The sequence below is a fragment of the Lemur catta genome, chromosome 22 (assembly GCF_020740605.2).
Source record: "Lemur catta isolate mLemCat1 chromosome 22, mLemCat1.pri, whole genome shotgun sequence".
In the NCBI taxonomy this organism is placed as follows: domain Eukaryota; kingdom Metazoa; phylum Chordata; class Mammalia; order Primates; family Lemuridae; genus Lemur; species Lemur catta.
The window spans coordinates 23,554,846-23,574,332 of NC_059149.1; the positions used below are offsets into that span (position 1 = coordinate 23,554,846).

Sequence of the window (19,487 nt, forward strand, 5' to 3'; positions counted from 1 at the left end):
TCTTTAGCTTTTCAGTACATGTTCTAAATGTTGAATTTACTGCTAAATACGTGCATAAATGATGAGCTGAACTAATTATATTCTATTACTATTTAGATAAATTTTATTTTGAAAAACTGTCCTTTTTATTTTCTTTTCCTTCATAGTTTACCAAAAAGAATAGATCTTTTCTTGGTATTACTATTGGAGACTAGGGGAACAAGAAAAGATATTCAAGTTAAAAAAAAAAAAAAAGATGTAAGTGGAATTCAGGTAACAAACCAACAGTTCCTCCAAAATACCAGGTTTTCTAATGTTGTTTTGTGTCATCTTTTATTTTCCTAAAAATCCCTTTCGGACTACACTAAACTAATGTCTGTGTGATGAATAAATTATATTACCAATTGTGCTGAAATAAGAACAAAAAGTAATCTGGCATCTGTATTTGTTTCTGATATTTCTTAGGAATGTACCAACATTTGCTGTAATGCTGAAACTTGTAAAATCAAAGCAGATTTTCAATGTGCATTAGGAGAATGCTGTGAAAAATGCCAAGTAAGATGACTATTTCATTTTAATAATTATAATTATGTTTTTTCTGTATCAACATCTCATTGATTTAAATGAAATTGGCAAAGCAATTTCTTTCTATAAAATAATATCATTTACCATTTATCAAGCACTCCCTTAGTGCTTTACATATATAAGCTATTTATAATAATCTTCCAGTGATTCTTCAAGGTAGGTGTTATCATCACATTTTGCTTTTAAGTGAATGGAGGCTTGGAGCAGAAAATCGGAAAAACAGTATGGCCATATGGGTGACAACCTGAATAAACCTGGAAGACATTATACTAAGTGGAATAAAACAGGCACAAAAAGACAAATATGGCATACTGATCTCACTTATATGTGGCATCTAAAAAAGTTTGAATAGTTGAATACATACAGAGAATAGAATGTTGGTTACCAGGGTTGGGGAGGTGGGGGAAATGGAGTCAGAGGTACAAAATAACAATTATGTAGGATGAACAAGGTCAGAGATCTGATGTATAGCATGATCACAATAGTAAATTGTATTGTATATTGGAAATTTGTTAAGAGAATAGATTTTAAGTGTTCTCACCATACACACACAAAATAACTATGTAAGGATATATTAATTTGCTTGACTGTAATAATTATTTCACTATGTATATATCAAAACATCATGTATACCATATATACATATATATGCATGTGTGTGTGTGTGTGTGTGTGTGTATATATATATATATAAAATAACACAATTTGTAAAATAAATAACACAGCCACTGTTTAGTGGACAAACCCCAACACGACCAGCTTTACAGCCAATGCTAGTTCTTCTTCCCTGCTGCTTCTTCTGATGCTTCATGGTCTTTTGGGGCCAAATCTTGTAAAATTGATCACACCTTCCTTTAACAATGTGATTTGTGGAAGAGCTTTTATATTGAATAGTGTGGGGTGTCCCTGTCTTCAACCTTTGAAGCTGCTTCAGAGTGAAATTCTTAGAAATAAAATATATCATTTTTTAACTTTTTCTTCAAGGCAGAGTTTGATATTTTGCTTTCTTCTTCTTTTTTTAATCTTGCTTTCTATTGTTGCATAGCATTCTATATTGTGATCATTTATTTATGTGTTTGTCTCCTTAGTTATATTGACTTCTAAGGGCAGGAGACCAATTCACCTTCACCTAGAGCAGAATTTCATGCATTTTAAGTGCTCAGTAACTGTGGAATGAATATGTAGATGGCCTACCATGTTATAGGTAGTGTTTGATGTATATGTATATATTTTTTAATATCAGGGGGAGGAAAGAAATAAAGGAAGCCAAAAGGAAGTAAATTTGAGAACTTAAGTAATAGTCAACAAGTGTTTAGTAAGTGCTGTTTGTTAGAGATTATGGGAAGTTAAAAAAATTCAATCTCTTCCTGTTTATTTCCTCAGGGCATTGATATACACACATGAAACAGGTGAAAATAAAGTACATGATTAGATGCCCATGTTGATAGTATAATTATACATGATATGTTCTATGTATATCCTCATTAATTTTCACAGTAACCTTGTAAAGTAGGTGTTAGATGAAGAAATGGATGTTTTTAGAGAAATCACATCCATTTCCTAAGGTTAAACACCTGGCCGCTGGCAGAGCCAAGATTCAAATCTAAATCTGAACTCAGGGCTCTTCTCCAGCACACAGAGGAAATAGCAGTGACTTGCATTTAAGAGGGCAGAGGAGATTTGTAGGAAGGTGGGCTTTCAACTGGCCAGGGGGGAAAAATGAATAGATTTAGGAAAAAAAGGGAAGAATTTCCAAATGAGGACAGAGAAAGAACAAAGACGTAACAGAAGGTCCAAGCGTGGTTTGTGGCAGCTGGTAAGAAAGCTGGTGTGGCTGCAGCAATGGGGGTTGAATTTGGAGGGTCTCATATGCTCTGATTGAAATTTGGATTTGATGCTGTAACTGGTGTAACGATATTGAAAGTTACCTGGTGCAACGAGAGCATGCCTGCTAGGGAAAGAGCATATCAGCTGGGGAAGACATGCTGCCTTGGATTTGCAGGAATGGAAGAATTTGTTTTATTAAGATTTGTCCGAGGAAATAGGAGTAGGATCTGCAATAATAGATTACTATGGAGTTAATATTGCAAATGAATATTGGGTTATTTCTCCCTCAGAGGAAGAAGGGAGTTGAAAAGAAATATCTGAACATACAATAAAAGGAATTAAGGATTAGGAAACTTGAGGCCTGGGAAAGTCTCTGAGTATGCTGATCTGGTGCTTGTAAACTTATCTTCCATAATACTTCACCAACAGATCTCTGAAGTTGCAGATTTAAATCTCCCTGAAATTCCTGACGAAGATGCATTCAACAAAGGGAGAAATAACTTCCTTCTTTGTATCTAAGTTGTTGCTTGGTTTTTCTCCTGCACATTTCTACATTATGTTTCTTTAGTGTTTGTGCTACAAATTCAGAAATACTGATTGCTTGAAGACTTAGGGCATTGGCCACCATCAACAGAAATAATAGGCAATGGCTTCAGTTTATACAATGCAAATATAAACTGGAGTGAAATGATGCCTCCAACTAGCATGCCCAAAAAGGCCAAATGGAAAATATTATTTGTGTTAGTTTGAGGTATTAGGGCAAAGCAAGGGGGGAAAAAGCCTCCTTTCTGGTTTTGTTTTCCTACAGTTTAAAAAGGCTGGGAAAGTGTGCAGATCCGCAAAAGATGAGTGTGACCTGCCTGAAATGTGTGATGGTAAATCTGATCATTGTCCCGAGGACAGATTCCAAATCAATGGCTTCCCTTGCCAGAACGGGATGGGCTACTGCCTGATGGGGACGTGCCCCACACTGCAGGACCAGTGCACCGAGCTCTGGGGACCAGGTAGGAGGACAAACCCTTCTCTCTATGAACATGCAAAGAAACATCATTTCTGATGACAATGTATAATCACAGGCAAAGGACCATTCTGTCCCCTTCTTCCTAAATGCTTCTTACTCAAAATCATGGATAAGTTCATTTAAAGACTTAAGTTTGGTTTTAGGGTTGCTAGATGTAACAAATAATAATAAGGATGTTAATTTCAGATTAAAAACTTTTTGTTTTAATGTCAGTATGTCCCATGCAATATTTGCAGTATACTTATACCAAACAAAACTCCTCTGTGTTTCTGAAATTCAAGTTAAACTGGATGTCCTGTGTTTTATCTGGGAACCCTAACTAAGGATCCTTCTCAGACAAGTAAACCCTTGGAAGTCCCTGTGCGTGTGTGTGTGTGTGTGGGGGGGGTACAGGGGTGGCAGGAGTGCTGGGGGATGGGCCAGAGGGTAAGGAAAGGAGGAGAAATTCAGGAGAGCAGTGAAGAAAAGTGAAAGTTCTTCAATGATCACTTTGTCCAGAACAATGCAATTTTACAGTCTGTATTTTCTGATTGTACCATAAAGCAAACTTCAAAAATAAGAGTGTACTTTAAAGATATCTGAAAACTTTAAACTGAAATTTACATTATATTCAGTGATTTCCTTAGAAAGGCAATTTTAGATCACATGAGTGATCTCACTCATATGTGGAATCTAAACAAGCAGAATTCATAGAAGTAGAAGGTAGTATGTTGGTTACCAATGTGTCGGGGGAGGATTTGGGGAGGTGTTGCTCAAAGGATACAAATACCCGCATAAAATATGTGATGCTTATCACTGTGCCTGGCACATAGTAGGAGTTTGACTCAGCAGAGCCGATAGTTGTCACAGTAGCACATACCTGCAAGGTAGCCTTTGGGCTGTTGACATAATGACTGTAGCTCTTCTGGCTAAGTCTTCCTAGTTAGATAGGTTTTTAACCTCCGGTAAATTATGCATATGTCTCAAAAAAAATGTAGACAGCCATTATCCAATAATAGAATATTTAAAAGATTATTTTTAATTCCATCTATGTCCTTTGATATCAAATTATTGCAGCCTATATTTCTGAGCGTGGTCAAGCTAAAATAGTTCGTTTCACTCTGGTTTTATATTTTGAGAATCCTTTGCAGCCCTGAATTTTTCCTCTCTTTTCTTTCCAAATATGTCCCTACTGACCTGACCATGGCTGGTCCCAGGAAGCAAGGTTGCAGATAAGTCATGTTACAGAATGAATGAAGGTGGATCAAAGTATGGGTACTGTCACAAAGTGGACAACACAGTCATCCCCTGCAAAGCTAAGTAAGTGGACTTCTATGAGACTTCCTGCTCCCCCGACGAGGGCAGTGGTACACAGTTCCAGCCACACATCCTGAGTTAAAGGGAAAGTGAATTTGGACATCATTTATTTGACAAACATTTATTGAGTGACTACTGTATGCCTTGTTATGGGCCAGCTGGGCTTGTCTAAAAAAGACAAATAAGAAATTATCTCTTTCTTCAAGTCTCTCATGGTAGGTGCTTCAGGCCATGTACAACTATAGTCCTTAAGTGGCACCATGTGCAATCATTTAGAAGAATGAATGTTTGAGATGAAACATGCAAAAGGAATGGGCCTGGTTGGAAATTTGTCCAGAGGTTTCCCAGAATATACTTTGGGTGATTTTTCGATCTAGTGTTTTTCATTATAAGTCTAAGAGTAGAAATATTTACTACTCAGAGAAATAACTAATACAATTCTTGTACAGTTTTATTTAAACTTGCCATGGAATTACATAAAGAAAAACTAGAGCAAGAGAAAAGATTGACAAGTCACCTGAAGAGTTTTTTATTTGTAGTATTGATATCCTGGGGAAAAAAATTATAGAATATCATACCAAATGAACTTGAGATTTTTCTATACCATTTTTATGTTGCAATTTTAAGATGGCTTTTAAGATTCAAATTATGGTAGATTAAACTTTGTACCTGCTGCACATTTTACACATACAAAGTGATGTATAACAAGAGGCTGAACAAGATGAGCATTTCCCAAAGTTTTTCTGTCGGACACTAATTTTGTTGGATGACGGACATTACCAGACAAACTATACTTCGGATATAGTGTCATCTCTTGGGGGAATCTGGACCTACAGGATGACTATATCCTGTATAGGAAATCAGGGTAGATTCAAAGAGGAAAAATATGTGAAAGGCAATATGTGGGGTCAGGGGAAATGCAATGTGTAGGTGCTGATTGGAAAGAGAGTAGGCTAATTCCATGTAACCTCTGCAGCCTGTGCACACACTGCTGTCCTGTATAGCTCTCCACATGAGCATTGGATAATTTCTATAACTAGAGGCTCGAGCATCTCATTTGCCTCACAGACTCCCCTGCTAGTCTTAATAGTCAGTGGTGGCAGTGGAGAGTTAGCCTGAAATTCTGTTTGCCCTAGGGCCATAGTTATAGGGCTCTACACCTAAATGATTCAAGAAAACACCCTCTCCCATTTGAATAGAGTGCATTCCTTTCTCCACTCCTCAAACATATTTTCAGCAGCCACCGGAGACATCAGAAAAATCTGACTCCGTAACTTTCAGAATACTTATTCAAAGCCCTCCTCTGAATTCTGCATGAAGCAATTGATTCCAATTTTATTGGCTTTGACTTTATTCCCCTTTGTGGTAGATGAATGGCTTTATTGAGTGTTGAGCAGTTTAATTTGTAGATACAGGGAGATAGTTCTTTTGGTATTCCCACATGATGCCTTGAAATGTCAAGAGACACTCTGCTTTGTACTGACAAAACTCTAGTTGAGAGATGGGCTTTTATCTGTTAAAATTATTCTGCTGCAAGTCACAAAAATAAATAAGTAGCATCATGTGAAACAAGATAGAAACAGATTTCTCAGATGCCCTCCATGATGTTAGAAATGGGTCCTCTTTTGTCTTCTAGCTGCATCATACATATGACCTCCATGTCCAAGTGTTTCTTTAATCTCTGATGACTTCTCCAGGATGAGCTATCACACTTCAATCAGCAAAAATGAGAAAACAGTGAGGAATAGAACATACTCTCTCATTTAAGGCCACCCTTTGAAATTTGCACTTAAGATTCTCTTTCCTTTCCATGGCTCAGAACTTAGGCAGTATGCAAAAAGTAGCTGTACAGGAATCAGGGAAATGCTGTTTATTTGAGCAACAATGTATTTAGCTAACATTCAGGGATCCTGTTGCTAAGGAATAAGGGAAAAATGGGTATAAAGTACAACTAGAAGTCTCTGCTGCAGGGAGAAATGCCATTAACTAAATATTGATAGTCATAGAGATGATTTGCTTTTGCCTAACAGTGCAGTTTCAATCCTGAAATACATTTTGGATTTTCCTCAGCGATTCTATGTGTGGGAAGTTGTTCTGTCAAGGTGGGTCAGATTATGTAGTCTGGAGAGGACGTGTAATAACTTTCCTGGTATGTAAATCATTTGATCCTGAAGACCCAAGGCACGAGATAGGCATGGTGACCAATGGAACCAAGTGTGGTGACAACAAGGTATGTTTTGTTGTTTAGCTTCTAAGCTACTCCCTACTTTCCTTATTTCTTACTTTTGGGGTTCACCATGACTTAAGACAACAGAGAGAGCTGAATTTGGAACACAAGGAGCAACTTAAGAAATGATAGCAGTGGAGAACCTAGTACATAGCAAGAATAAGCATTGCTATAAATATTCTCAAGCGTTATGGTGAAATTTGGAAATAACTGTCATAGATATAATTTCAAGAAGAGTATGTTATTGTCATGTGATAACACATAACAGCATATGTTTTGCTTTCATAGACTAGGTCTGGAATCCCACTGAAAGTGCCAGTGTTTGTAATACTGGGCTTCAATGAACAGATTGGTACAGTCATTAGGAATATAATGAATTCACAATCTCAGGCACAAGCACTACTTAGCCAGGGCCTACACATGAGCTTTGATAATGAGGAGGTTCCTCTCTCGTGGAGCTTAGTTGCTCTATTTATTACATTAAGATATCTACATGACCCAGATCAGCTTTCCCGATTTTTCATTATGGCAAAGCCAATCCTGACAATTTTATCTTATTTACTTAACCTGTATTGTCTACTTAAACATAAATTTATTTACTGATGAGTCTAAAATTTGTGGTTCAGTATAGATCTTGCTCATAAAAAGTTTTAGAAAGGAAATATTAAAAAGCGAATAGGATTGACATGACCTCTCAGCCCATGGAGCTGAAAATGTTAAACGTAAAAATGTTTATAACGTTTATGCTGCTGATTTGAAATTGGAATGTTAGTTCCTGCCTCCAAGAGGTACTTACAGGATTTAACCTCCTTTTCCCCCTGTATTTGCTGAAATGTATGCCGGCATTAGGGGGAAGAAATTTCACATACAGTAGAACTCCTTAATTGGAGTTTCCAGGTTTCGAATACTTTAGACTTTTATTTAGGCATGCCTGAAATCATTCCTTCAATAATATTTTAATACATGCCTATGATGTGCTCAGCACTAGGTTGTTAAACTTTGCCAATTTTAATGTTCCAAAATTGGTAGGTGCTCAATGTCTGATAGACTCTGATGATGCTATTTATTTTTATGTAAATTGTAATCATTTTGATATTGCATGTGATGTGATAGCATGTATTTTCCATAATATTTTTATTTGGCATGGCCATCTGATATTATGTGCAATGCTTAATTCAGTGCTTAAATATTAGTCTTCAGTGTTAGGCTGAAACTGTGGATTAAGGGCATGATCCATGAGAAATGAACTAAAGGAAAGAAATCTGTAAAGAGGGCTTTCTAAATATTTTATTATAAAAATTATCAGATTCTATCATCTGTTTTCAAAAAAATACTGTGATTTCCCTAATAAAAAGGTGAGTTTGATAACAATCACAGTGACTAATAGTGTGAGATTAAATTCCAAAGAGTCGACCATCTGCAGAGCTGAAGTCATTGGACATTAATGTCAACCACGTGTTTTTCCAACCACTTTCAGGTTTGCATCCATGCAGAATGTGTGGATATCGAGGAAGCCTACAAATCAACCAATTGCTCATCAAAGTGCAAAGGACACGCTGTAAGTTTTGAAGATGTGTTTCCCCATACTGGCTAAATCTTACGTACTTTTAGATAAGTCATGATGAAGCTAAAGTAATGTTTTCAGCATTAAATGATTAGAATTATTACATTTGTCCAACGCCCCTCTAGTAGCATGGTTCAATGAGAAATTTCTTGTGAGATCCTGTTGATGAAATTCCTATCATTCATTTATACCTCATGTAGATGAAAGCCTGGAGAATCAGGAGTTATTTATGTTTCAGAATGGATTCTATTACGGGAGAATAGGGCCTTGGAGTTTGTGGTCAGTCTAGTGAGAAAACTAACAGGGTCATTGCTCCTGCAGGTGTGTGACCACAAGCTCCAGTGTCAGTGCAAAGAAGGATGGGCCCCTCCCGACTGTGGTGACTCCTCGGTGGCCTTCCGTAGGTCATGTTTTACAAACTTGTCCACCTCTCCATTGCTTCTAAGAGAGATTGTTGGAGATGTGTCCTAGGGGCACGAATCAATCTCGTTCTGTATACACAGGGGATGAGAGGGACCTGAATGAACTATATGCCCTCAATTCCCATTCTTTGGCTTTCCAAAAAAAGAATAGCATTTACATCTGATGTTTAGGCTATAATTTACTCTGTTTCTGTGTATATAAATCCCTTAACTTTCTATCTATGTGGAGTTTTTAAAAATTCTTTATTAATTTTCCTAGTTCTCTATGATTTTATTATATGCACACACGCATATTTGTCGTGTGTCTGGGTAGGGTAGGGGGATAGATGCATGAACATAATCAACGGCTTTAATTAGAAAACTCTTTAATGGTTTCAGTGCTCACTAAAAATCCTTTTAAACTATGACATCTTTCTTCTTGAACTCTTTATTTTGGTTTACCCATTGATTTGCTAAATCAATTCCATAAGTAATTTCTTCTTTATGGAAGGATGTGTATACATTAAACTTTCTTTGCATTTATGAGAATTTATTTCTGCTGCTGAATATTTCTATTAATATTATATATCATAGAATATATAGCAGGTTGCATTGGATTGCATTTTTTTTAATCACAATTTTCCTTTCATGATTCTGTTGAAGGGGATGCTGATACTTAATGTTAAAAAACCAAGGCCAGTTGTTGATGTTAAATAAAACCCTTTAAAAATCATTGTTTGTTTTTGCTTAGATGCTTTTAGAATTACTACTTAATGAAAACTAATCACATAGTCGATTCCTGAGTGCCATTATCTTTCTATTAAGTTGTTAACTTCTGAGGCCTTTCAAATTGAGGATTTGATTCTGTCTCCATTTCAAGGAGTGTTTCTATTATTATAGGTTTTAAAATTGATTCTGTTCTACTTTTTTGGTTTCTTATTCCAAAATATAATTTATTCATACAAAATATCTCTACTGTGTGGCCTCCATATTATCTTGTCTTAACTTTTCTTGTGAATTCTGGGAAAGTCTTTCAAAGTCATTTTCCGTATCATAAAATGAGTTTTTTGGCAATGTTAATGTTCTTATTTATTACTTAAAATGATATTTAAAAATATTTGATAACATTTTTGTGTTTCTTTGAACAGCTTTCATACCAGTCTATTGTTTTCTCATTTCATAATGAGTTTTTTAATAGTCTGTGTTTTAATTTTATTTATTACTTAAAATGATATTTAAAAATATTTGATAACATTTTTGTGTTTCTTTGAACAGCTTTCATACCAGTCTATTGTTTTCTCATTTCATAATGAGTTTTTTAATAGTCTGTGTTTTAATTTTATTTAGTGCCCTAAATGTACTTTGATTTTTTTGTAATTTTTTTCCTGAAAGCATATATATATTTTTTTCAGCATATTGTGGGGGTACAAATGTTTAGGTTACGTCTGTTGTCTTTGCAATATATTTTGTTTGTTTTTTCTACTTATTATTTGCCAGGAGTGTTAAAATCCGACAATATAATTGTGAATTTGGTTATTACTACTTCTGGTTCTATCAGTTCTTACAAATTTTGCAAGCATATTACCACGTACATACATTTTTAGAATTGTTACAGCTTCCCCGTGGATTAACACTTTATGAAATGATCTTGTGTATCTCTAGTACGGCTTCTTGCCTTTTAAAATCTACAGTCCCTGGAGATGATTTATAGCTGTAAACATGTGTCTTTTGGTCTGTGTTTGCACTGGTATAATATTTTTACTTTTATTCTTTCTGAAGTATCATGTTTTCAATGTCTTTTATCTTTAAGAACAAGTAGGTAAATATATTTTTTAGTTTTAGTCTCATATCTTTGTTTTTTTTTTTTTTGCTTGTTTGTTTAACTGAGGTCTTTAATTCATTTAAATTCAATGTAATTACTGATACTTGGTAGTAAATCTACAGTTACAGTTTCTTTTTGTCTTATCTGTTCCTGTTCCTTTTCTCTCCTTTCTTGCTTTCTTATGAACTTACAGAGTATTTTAATTATTGGATTTTTTAGTTAACTTGGAGGTTATGCATTTCTTTTGTGTTCTTTTAGTGGTTATCTTAAAACTTCCCATTTCATTTGCTTTTTTAGAAAATAGACTTTATTTTGTAGAACAGTGTTAGGTTCACCGCAAAACTGAACAGAAAGTAGAGTCCACCTAAACCCCCTTCCACAGCCTCTCGGACTATCAACATCCCCCACCAACGTGGCACATTTGCTACAATCCATGAACCTACCTGGACACATCGTTATCACCCGAAGTGCATAGTTTACGTAGGCTTATTCTTGGTTCATTTGCCTTTCATTTCTTTGTGCATTTCTTTGAACTTCTGTCTAGGATCATTTTCCTTTCTGTCTTTCTGGGTTCCTGCCCTCTCACTAATCTGTACAAAGTAATTTTCCCTATTTTTTTTAAAGTATTTATATGCTACTAGGAGACCACCGTTACCAGAAAAAGGCGGCACTTAATCTTGAATTATTTCTTTCTCTAACTGCAAACCTGCTTCCTGTTATTATACTCCCATCTGTCCTACGCTCTAACTTTACCTCTAGACCATAACCTTTCAAATTACGGGTATTTATGAAATGCTGCCAAGTCTCCCTTTATTTCCTTTGCTATGGTATCATTCTTCTAAAAATAGCTACAATTCTGACGTTAGTACAAATACATACACTGTTTGATTCTGAAGATATCTACACTGTATCTGACAGCAGTGCCGCAAAGTTTTATTTTCCTTTGACTTTTTGGGAGTAGGAATTTTTGTGGGGGGGATAGACAGTATTAAATATTTGAACCAAGGTCATTGTCTTACCTAAAATTCTGCTTCTGATGTGTCAACCTCTATCTGTGCATAGTTGCTCAAACTTGTGAACTTTTCTTGCACTTATACAAAAATTAATCTTGTTGGTTTGCTGAACTCTGTAGTAAGGAAGTGGTAACTGTTTACATGGCTCTCCAAAGTTGTACCTCCTGGTCTCTTGTGGTTTCAAATTATTATGGGAAAAATGAGCACTTGAGATAGCAAAAGATCGAAGTTGCATTCCTTACTTAGTCAGTAAAAGAGAAAACACCATATAGACCCAGGAATATTTGTTCAAACCATTCCCCAATCCACAAGGTCACATAACTTCCTTTCTGTCCATAATAATTCCAACATAAAGCAATCACAGCAGCAACAAAAATAAACAAATGGGACCTGACCAAATTAAAAAGCTTCTGCACAGCCAAGGATACTGTTTTTAGAGTAAATAGACAACCTACAGAATGGGAGAAAATATTTGCTTTCTACAAATCTGATTTAGGGCTGATAACAAGAATCTATATAAAACTTAAGAAAATTAACAAGAAAAAAAATCAAACAACCCCATAAATAAATGGGCAAAGGAGATGAACAGAAACTTTTCAAAAGAAGACAGAATAATGGCCAGCAAACATACAAAAAAAGTCCTCAACATCTTTAATCATTAGGGAGATATGCAAATCAAAACTACAATGAGATGCCACTTAACTCCAGTGAGAATGGCCTCTTTAAAAAAGTCCCAAAACAACAAATGCTGGCATGGATGTGGGGAGATTGGAACACTCTTACACTGCTGGTGGGACTGCAAAGTAGTACAACCCCTGTGGGAAATAATTTGGAGATACCTCAAAGAGCTAAAAATAGAAATACCATTTGATCCAGCAACCCTGCTACTAGGCGTCTATCCAAAGGAAAAAAAGATGTTCTATAATAGAGACATTTGCACTAGAATGTTTATAGCAGCACAATTGACAATTGCAAAGATGTGGAAACGACCCAAATGCCCATCAATATATGAGTGGATTAATAAAATGTGGTATATATAAATATATATATATACCATGAAATACTACTCAACTACAAAAACAGTGGTGATCTAGTACCTCTTATATTATCCTGGATAGAGATTGGGCTCATCCTTGGAATTGAGGTATCACAAGGATGGAAAAACATGCACCACATGTACTCGCCATCAAGCTGGTACTAATTGATCAACACGAAGGTGCTCACATGGTAGTAATACTCACCAGCTGCTGGTCAGGTGGGGGGTAGAGTGGGGGAGGGGTAAACCCACAGCTAATGGAGATGGGGCACACTGTATGGGGGAAGGACACACTTGTGGCCCTGGCTTGAGCGAGGCAAATGCATTTCATGTAACCAAAATATTTGTACTCCCATAATATCCTGAATTTAAAAAAAAGAAAGAAAATTCCAACATAGAACAAATATCAGTGGACCACTCGGTTATGTCTCTCTCAATTCCATTACTCACGCCTCAGTTCCTTATTTACTGCTAACCAGAATATATTTTGAAGACTTCAGTTTCTTTCTCCCTGTCTTATTCTAAGGCTACTTTTCAAACATGTTTCACTTCTTCTCTGTGCCCTCCTCCTTACTATGTATTCTCTTCTCATCTCCCAGCCTTTCATTTTTCAATTATTACAAATATCCGTTCTAGGAACTCTTAGTAGTATTGTTGTTTACTTATCTGATATCAAATACTTCCTGTAGATTTCCACTTTATTTTCTCTAACTAAATATTAATATAATGTGATAAAAATACACTTTCATTTTACCAGCTATGAGAGATTTTCCAGGCAATGTATGTTCATTAGGGGGAAAGGGTTAATGGAATTTACTCTAGATAAAGAAATAAGGACTAGTGTGATGGGTGGATGTGAAATTCTCACGTCCTCTGTAGGCCCCTGTTCTCTTTGTTGCAGACTTGTCCATTGTGGTTGGGGTGCTGTTCCCAGTGGCAGTCATCTTTGTGGTGGTTGCCATAGTAATCCGGCACCAGAGCTCCGGAGGAAAGCAGAAGAAAGTTCAGAGGTAAGCCTTGATCTTCCTTTGGGCACCGTTTGACCCCTGTTTTACTTTAAATTCAAGCATATGACCCAACCTTTCAAATTTAATTTTTGTTTACTTCAAATATTCAGAAATACAGATCTCAGTTTTCTTGGATCAAAGGCTGGATATTCCTTATACTGCAAAACCTTTCACAGGACGAAATGTATCTTTTTCTACTGTTAGTTGCCGTATTTATAATCAAGAATAAGAGTGATATTAACTCTGATTGTGAAATATTTTTACATGTATTATAAGAATGCAGTAGCATTTATGGCTCACTATATGACAAACACTATGCTAAGCCCTTTTAGATCTGTCATCTCTATCTTCACAAGAACTTTGTGAGGCAGTTACTGTTATTTCTGTTTTATAGATGCAAAGGTTTTAGAGTAATCCTTACACAGTCCTGCAAGGTTAGGGACTTCACATTTTGACTGATGTGAAAATTAGCTCAGAGACTAACAAACATTTTTTCAGTCTTGCAAAGTAAATGATGGTGCTTTGATTTTCACCTTTGTCTGTTGGTCTTACAAACATGGTCTTGACCCAACAGTATCAGTTTAGCGTTTTTAAAGACCAACTTATTCACCCATAATGAGTTTTTAATAAATATTGAATGAATAGTGTAAACCATTAGTGAAATGGCATAATTTAGATAAAGATTGGATTCAACACCACCATTATTAGGAATCAGGGCTCTGCAGAGAATCAGAAAAAGAAAATTCCTGGTGGTGATCTTGAGTTACAGGACAATGAGGGTGGCTAACAGGGAACTGGAAGCTGAAGAATATCCTAGGGAGCAGATAAAAACCCAGTCAACTGCCAAGGATGGCAAAATAGGCAAAGGAAGTTGTAATCTGCTACTTAGTTTCCCCACCTTGCTGAAGGATCTGCTAAGTCAATTTATATGACACATTTTCAATTACAGGCCACTGCCTACTGCTGGCACCAGGCCGCACACACAGAAGAGGAGACTTCAGGCAGTGAAGGCTGTTCAACCCCAAGAGGTGACGATAGTTTGGACTGTGTTTGCCACGGCCCTGCTTTGTGATTGCTCACTCTCACATCCTAACTGTCTGTCATTTCTCCCTAGCAGTGTTTTATAAATCCACTTCACCGGTTAGTGTATAGCAAAGATCGTGGGCTCTGTGACTACATTCAGAAAATTCTCCTTTGCCTTTTGTGAAATGCAAAAGAGAATCCCTAAAATGCAGAGGCTACCTTGCTGGGATTCAAGAAATGCAAAGAGCATGAAGAGAACAAAGAAGACAGACACCAGATGTCTGTCTGTCTCTCTCTCTCTGTCTGTCTTTCTGTTTCTGACTGTAGGTTGATTCCTTATTTCTTTGGCAAATTTTCCAATGGATATGATGATATGTATATATTAGATGATAATGTACGTCATATGTACAACTCCTTGTCATGCCCTATAAGTTTAGAGATTTTAGCTGAAGTTGGTTAATGATAGTAACATTGGTAATAATGTTTTTGATGAAAATTTTTTCTTACTGCTCTGGGAGATACTGTACAGAATACAACAGCTGGGCCTCTGTAACTTCCTATCTGGTTTCTCAGTGTCCGTTTAATTCCAAGCTCTCATGCTTTGAATGGACAGCTTCCTTAAAAGCTGTATTTAGGAAACTGATGATTTTATTTTGAAATATGCTTGCTTTTTTTTTTTTTTTTCAGATGAGTCAGGTGAAGCTCCGTGTGTCTGATCCGCCCCTAGAAGACCATGAACCTCCAGCTGCTTTTGTGAGTTAGCAACTTCTCTTAGATACCACCCTAGTTCAACCTCAAGAAAATTCCGGTGAAAGACATAACCCACAATGCTCAATTCTTCCTTCAGAACAATACCGAATTGTGTATAAATATTACCATAAAATATAAATTCTCCTGCAAAACTTTTGAAAATATAAAACGTGAGAATGTATGCCTCTCCCTTGCAATCCTAGAATTGAACCCCTAAACCTGAATATCGGGGCTGGGAAGCTGATAACTCATTACAAGAACAGTATCAATCTGCTTAACAGAGGACCATGGTTTCGGTCAGTTCAGGCTGTATAACAAAAACAGCACTGAGTGGCTTAAACAACAAACATTTATTTCTCTGGAGGCTGGGAAGTCCAAGATCAAGGTGCTGGCAAATCCGGTGTCTGGTGAGGGCTAGCTTCATGGCTTGTATAGTAGATGGATAGTGGCCTTTCTGCCATACCCTCACATGGCAGAGAGAGATTTTTCTCGTGTCTCTTCTTATAAGGGCATTAATCCTATCATGAGAGCTCCACCTTTACTGCCTATTTACCTCCAAAAGGTCCCACTTACAAATACCATCACACAGGGGATTGGGGCTTCAACTTATGAATTTGAGAGGTGGGGGACACAAACATTCAGTCCATTGTAACCATCTTCATCACATATATGTTGGCATCGGACTTAAGTCTGAATTGTACGTGTGCCCCTAAATGAAAGCAGTCGAATTCACAGGTTTAGAATATTCTCATGGGTAGGGCCATACTTTCTCCATTTCTGAAAATGATTTAAGCCTTTCCTTTAAGCACATCTGTTTTGAGGGCCCTATCTTTGAATTAAACATTTTTATCTTTTTACTAGCTAATTACAAAGCCAGATTTTCCACCACCACCAATTCCTACGTCTGTATCATCATCTTTTCTCGTAAGTATCAGATAGTCATTCGTAATTTTTTAAATGTCTCTCATCCCCAATGAGAATATTGTCTCTAAATTCATGGGTTCTTTATCGGTACATGTGCTCTTGAGGTTGACCTGAGGTATCCTGGCACATTTGTCTGGCAATGTCAGAAAAAGCAAAGCCTACTATCTATCAATTAGTATGGCTATTGATTTTTTATCATGAAAACATGGTTCTACTGTTATATAATTATTGAGAAATGATAAATAGTTCTGCTGTGTGAGGTAAATGTCTCCTTCAAAGGATCATTTCTAGATGCTTAATTTGGAGGACATAAAAATTTTATTACAAGTGGTATTTTAGTTTCTTATTTATTATAGGTGGACTAAGGCCTATTATTAGTCACAGTTTTCTGTAGAAGGTAGATTATGGAAAATAGACCACATATAGGCAAATCTGGAATAAAAGCCAGGTGCTTATAAAGTAAAAAGCAGAATTCATCCATTGATTAAATGGTTTCTGAGCATACTTCTCATGCTTGGTACTTTGTTGTAGGTAAATGAGAAAGAGCTAAAATGTAAGTTCCTTTTTTTTCCCCAAGAAATTTTACATTTTTAGTGAGAAAACAAGTTACATACACATGGAACACTTAATTCCTCAAATATTATTTGTGCCAAAGTGATATTAATAAGAAAAACATGATGAGAAAATGAATGGGTTTGGAGTGGTTGAAGTAGGAGGAGGATCCATTGACTGAGTAGTTGGAATTTGAACTGGACCCTGAAAGCTGGGTATAATTTAATGAGTGGAGAGAGGAGGTAAGGAATAATCTCATTAAGAAAGTGAGTATAAACACAATGGGAAAATCGTAGCGTGTCTAATCCAGCATAAAGACACAAAAGTGCTTCCCTCTACTGTTTTCAAGGATAAGCCAATGTCTACACCGAAGGTAAGAGATCCATGGCCAAATCATTATAATCGTGAGTTATAATCTCCTAGTATCAAGGAGAGAAGTTCGAATCATGTCTTCTTAGAAGTTTACTAAGAACTGTATCTGTATGAATGTGGGACAGGCACTCACATGAATATCTTGCTTCTGAGTTTGGCCAATAACCAAGAAGAGGGAGATGGGAAGATCTCAGCTAGAAAGCTATAATGACCCCAATATTCCTCATTTTCTCAGAAATATCCCCAAAGGATGAATATTCTATGGGAGGAAATCTCTCATAGAATAATTACCCAGTATCCCATAACCTTTCTCCTTGTCCCCCACCGTCTCCATATTATGCTAATTGCCAAGATTGATATGTGGACCCCAGTGTGGTATTTTTCTCACCTTCCATTCCTATCCTTCCTTGTTTCCTCTCCTTTACTCTTGTTCTATTAAATAACCTATAACATAGGAAATGTGGTGTCAGGTAATTGATTTTTAATTTTTTAAAAAAAAATTCATAGTTTCATAATACAGAGTATCTAAATTTGAGCAAAAAGTTGATTACTTAAGAGTTTTTTCTTTTTTAGGGCTCAAATCTCAAAGTGTGAAGCAACAGCTAAGCAAGAATCAATGGGTAAATGATCAACTTGGAAGATTGGACAATTGGAATAAAAGAGAAATATACTGACTTTATCACTGGTATTTGCTCTTGATAGCCAAGGAGGTTAATATTTCCTGATTCATGTTATAGTTTGAAGATATTAAACAAAATTTTTCGAGAGAAACATACTTTGAGAATCTTTGTATGATTTTAAAGTTTCTATTATCCATACTCAAAGAAGATGACTCTAAAGAAATACCTCTGAAGCTTAACTCTCTAATAAGATGATTTTCCTAGACAACCCTCCTTTTGAACAATGGTGTTGACTAATACTTGTTCAAATTTTTTGAACACTTTGATTTTGCTCATTTGGTAGGCAGTAATTCACTCTCTAATGAAAACAAAAAAAAATCACAGGAAACTGGGAAAAATAAGAGAAAAATGGTACATTCATTAGTAAATAAGTAGCAACATCTTGATTGTTTTAACCATTAATTTGTCAAATTAGAGTCCTCAGTTAAGAAAATCATGTAAATAGTCTCTGTTTTGTATAATATATCTATTTCCTACGTTATCTTTTGAAATCCTTATTAGCGATGGATGTCATGTGAGGTTTTCTACAATTGAGTAAAACTTTATTAATTAAAAATGTTATATCATATTAATAGATATTTATGTAATTTAATTACCGTCACAGCTAAAGTAGACTTCACTTTCTAAGTAGAGAACATTTTAGTTAAATAAATTAATAGCACAAACCAGAGTTTGCAAACCGGTGACCTGTAGGCCATGTTTGGACCACAGATGTATTTTATTGGGTCTGCATGATGCTGGCCATGCAGTATTTTTAAATGTTTTGAATGTATTGCTAACATTTAAAAATTGGGACATCTTGCATAAACATCCACATTCCAAGCTTCTTAAAAGTAAACAGATGCTTTGTCAACACTGGAGTCACATTGCCCATAGCAACCGTCGGCTTAGTTGAAGGTAGTAGAGCAAACACTGTTGGTCTCCTACCAAGTATCTCCGCTCTTCCTTGCTTTTAGAACCCAAATTTTGTTTCCCTGTCCATCTATAGAAAAGAAGATTCTAACTCTATCTCATGGATAAATCCCTATCATTCTAAGTCACTCATAATAATTTCATCTTCCTTGCCACTGGTTGATTTGGAGGTAAGTGGGTAAACTCCCCCTCCCTTTTTCCCAATGAGACAAGAGAAAGAGGTATGTTGGGAAATTTCTGGAAAATATTTCCTCATTCCTTCATCTGGATGTTGGCACCTGGATATTCTATCTGGTACTGCTAGAGCCAAGCTGTGGTTATGAAGGTAAGGATGACATACGGAATAAAAGAATAAAACCTGGACTTTGAATTATGTCATTGAGCTGGCAGATTAATAACTGCTAATAACTCCACACTTTGTGGGGGTTCTTGTTATCATTGAAATTTCCTTGTTTAAGCTATTTTGAGTTGGGTTACATGGACTGCTTTTGTCATG

At 36.1% G+C, this 19,487-nt stretch overlaps 1 protein-coding gene across 4 annotated transcripts in view; it reads left to right on the plus strand.

Annotated features, from left to right (window-relative positions):
• Nucleotides 1-18,164, plus strand: part of ADAM28 (ADAM metallopeptidase domain 28) — a 41,130-nt gene extending 22,966 nt beyond the window's left edge. For 2 of the 4 annotated variants that reach the window (XM_045535303.1, XM_045535305.1), the window contains 6 exons: nt 445-534; nt 3,200-3,395; nt 4,609-4,711; nt 6,779-6,938; nt 8,413-8,493; nt 8,821-9,633. In XM_045535303.1, the coding sequence (XP_045391259.1) occupies nt 445-534; nt 3,200-3,395; nt 4,609-4,711; nt 6,779-6,938; nt 8,413-8,493; nt 8,821-8,970 (780 nt within the window). In that variant the 3' untranslated portion in view covers nt 8,971-9,633. The other 2 variants (XM_045535306.1, XM_045535307.1) reach the window with 2 other exon arrangements.
• The last annotated feature ends 1,323 nt before the right edge of the window (nt 18,165-19,487 follow it).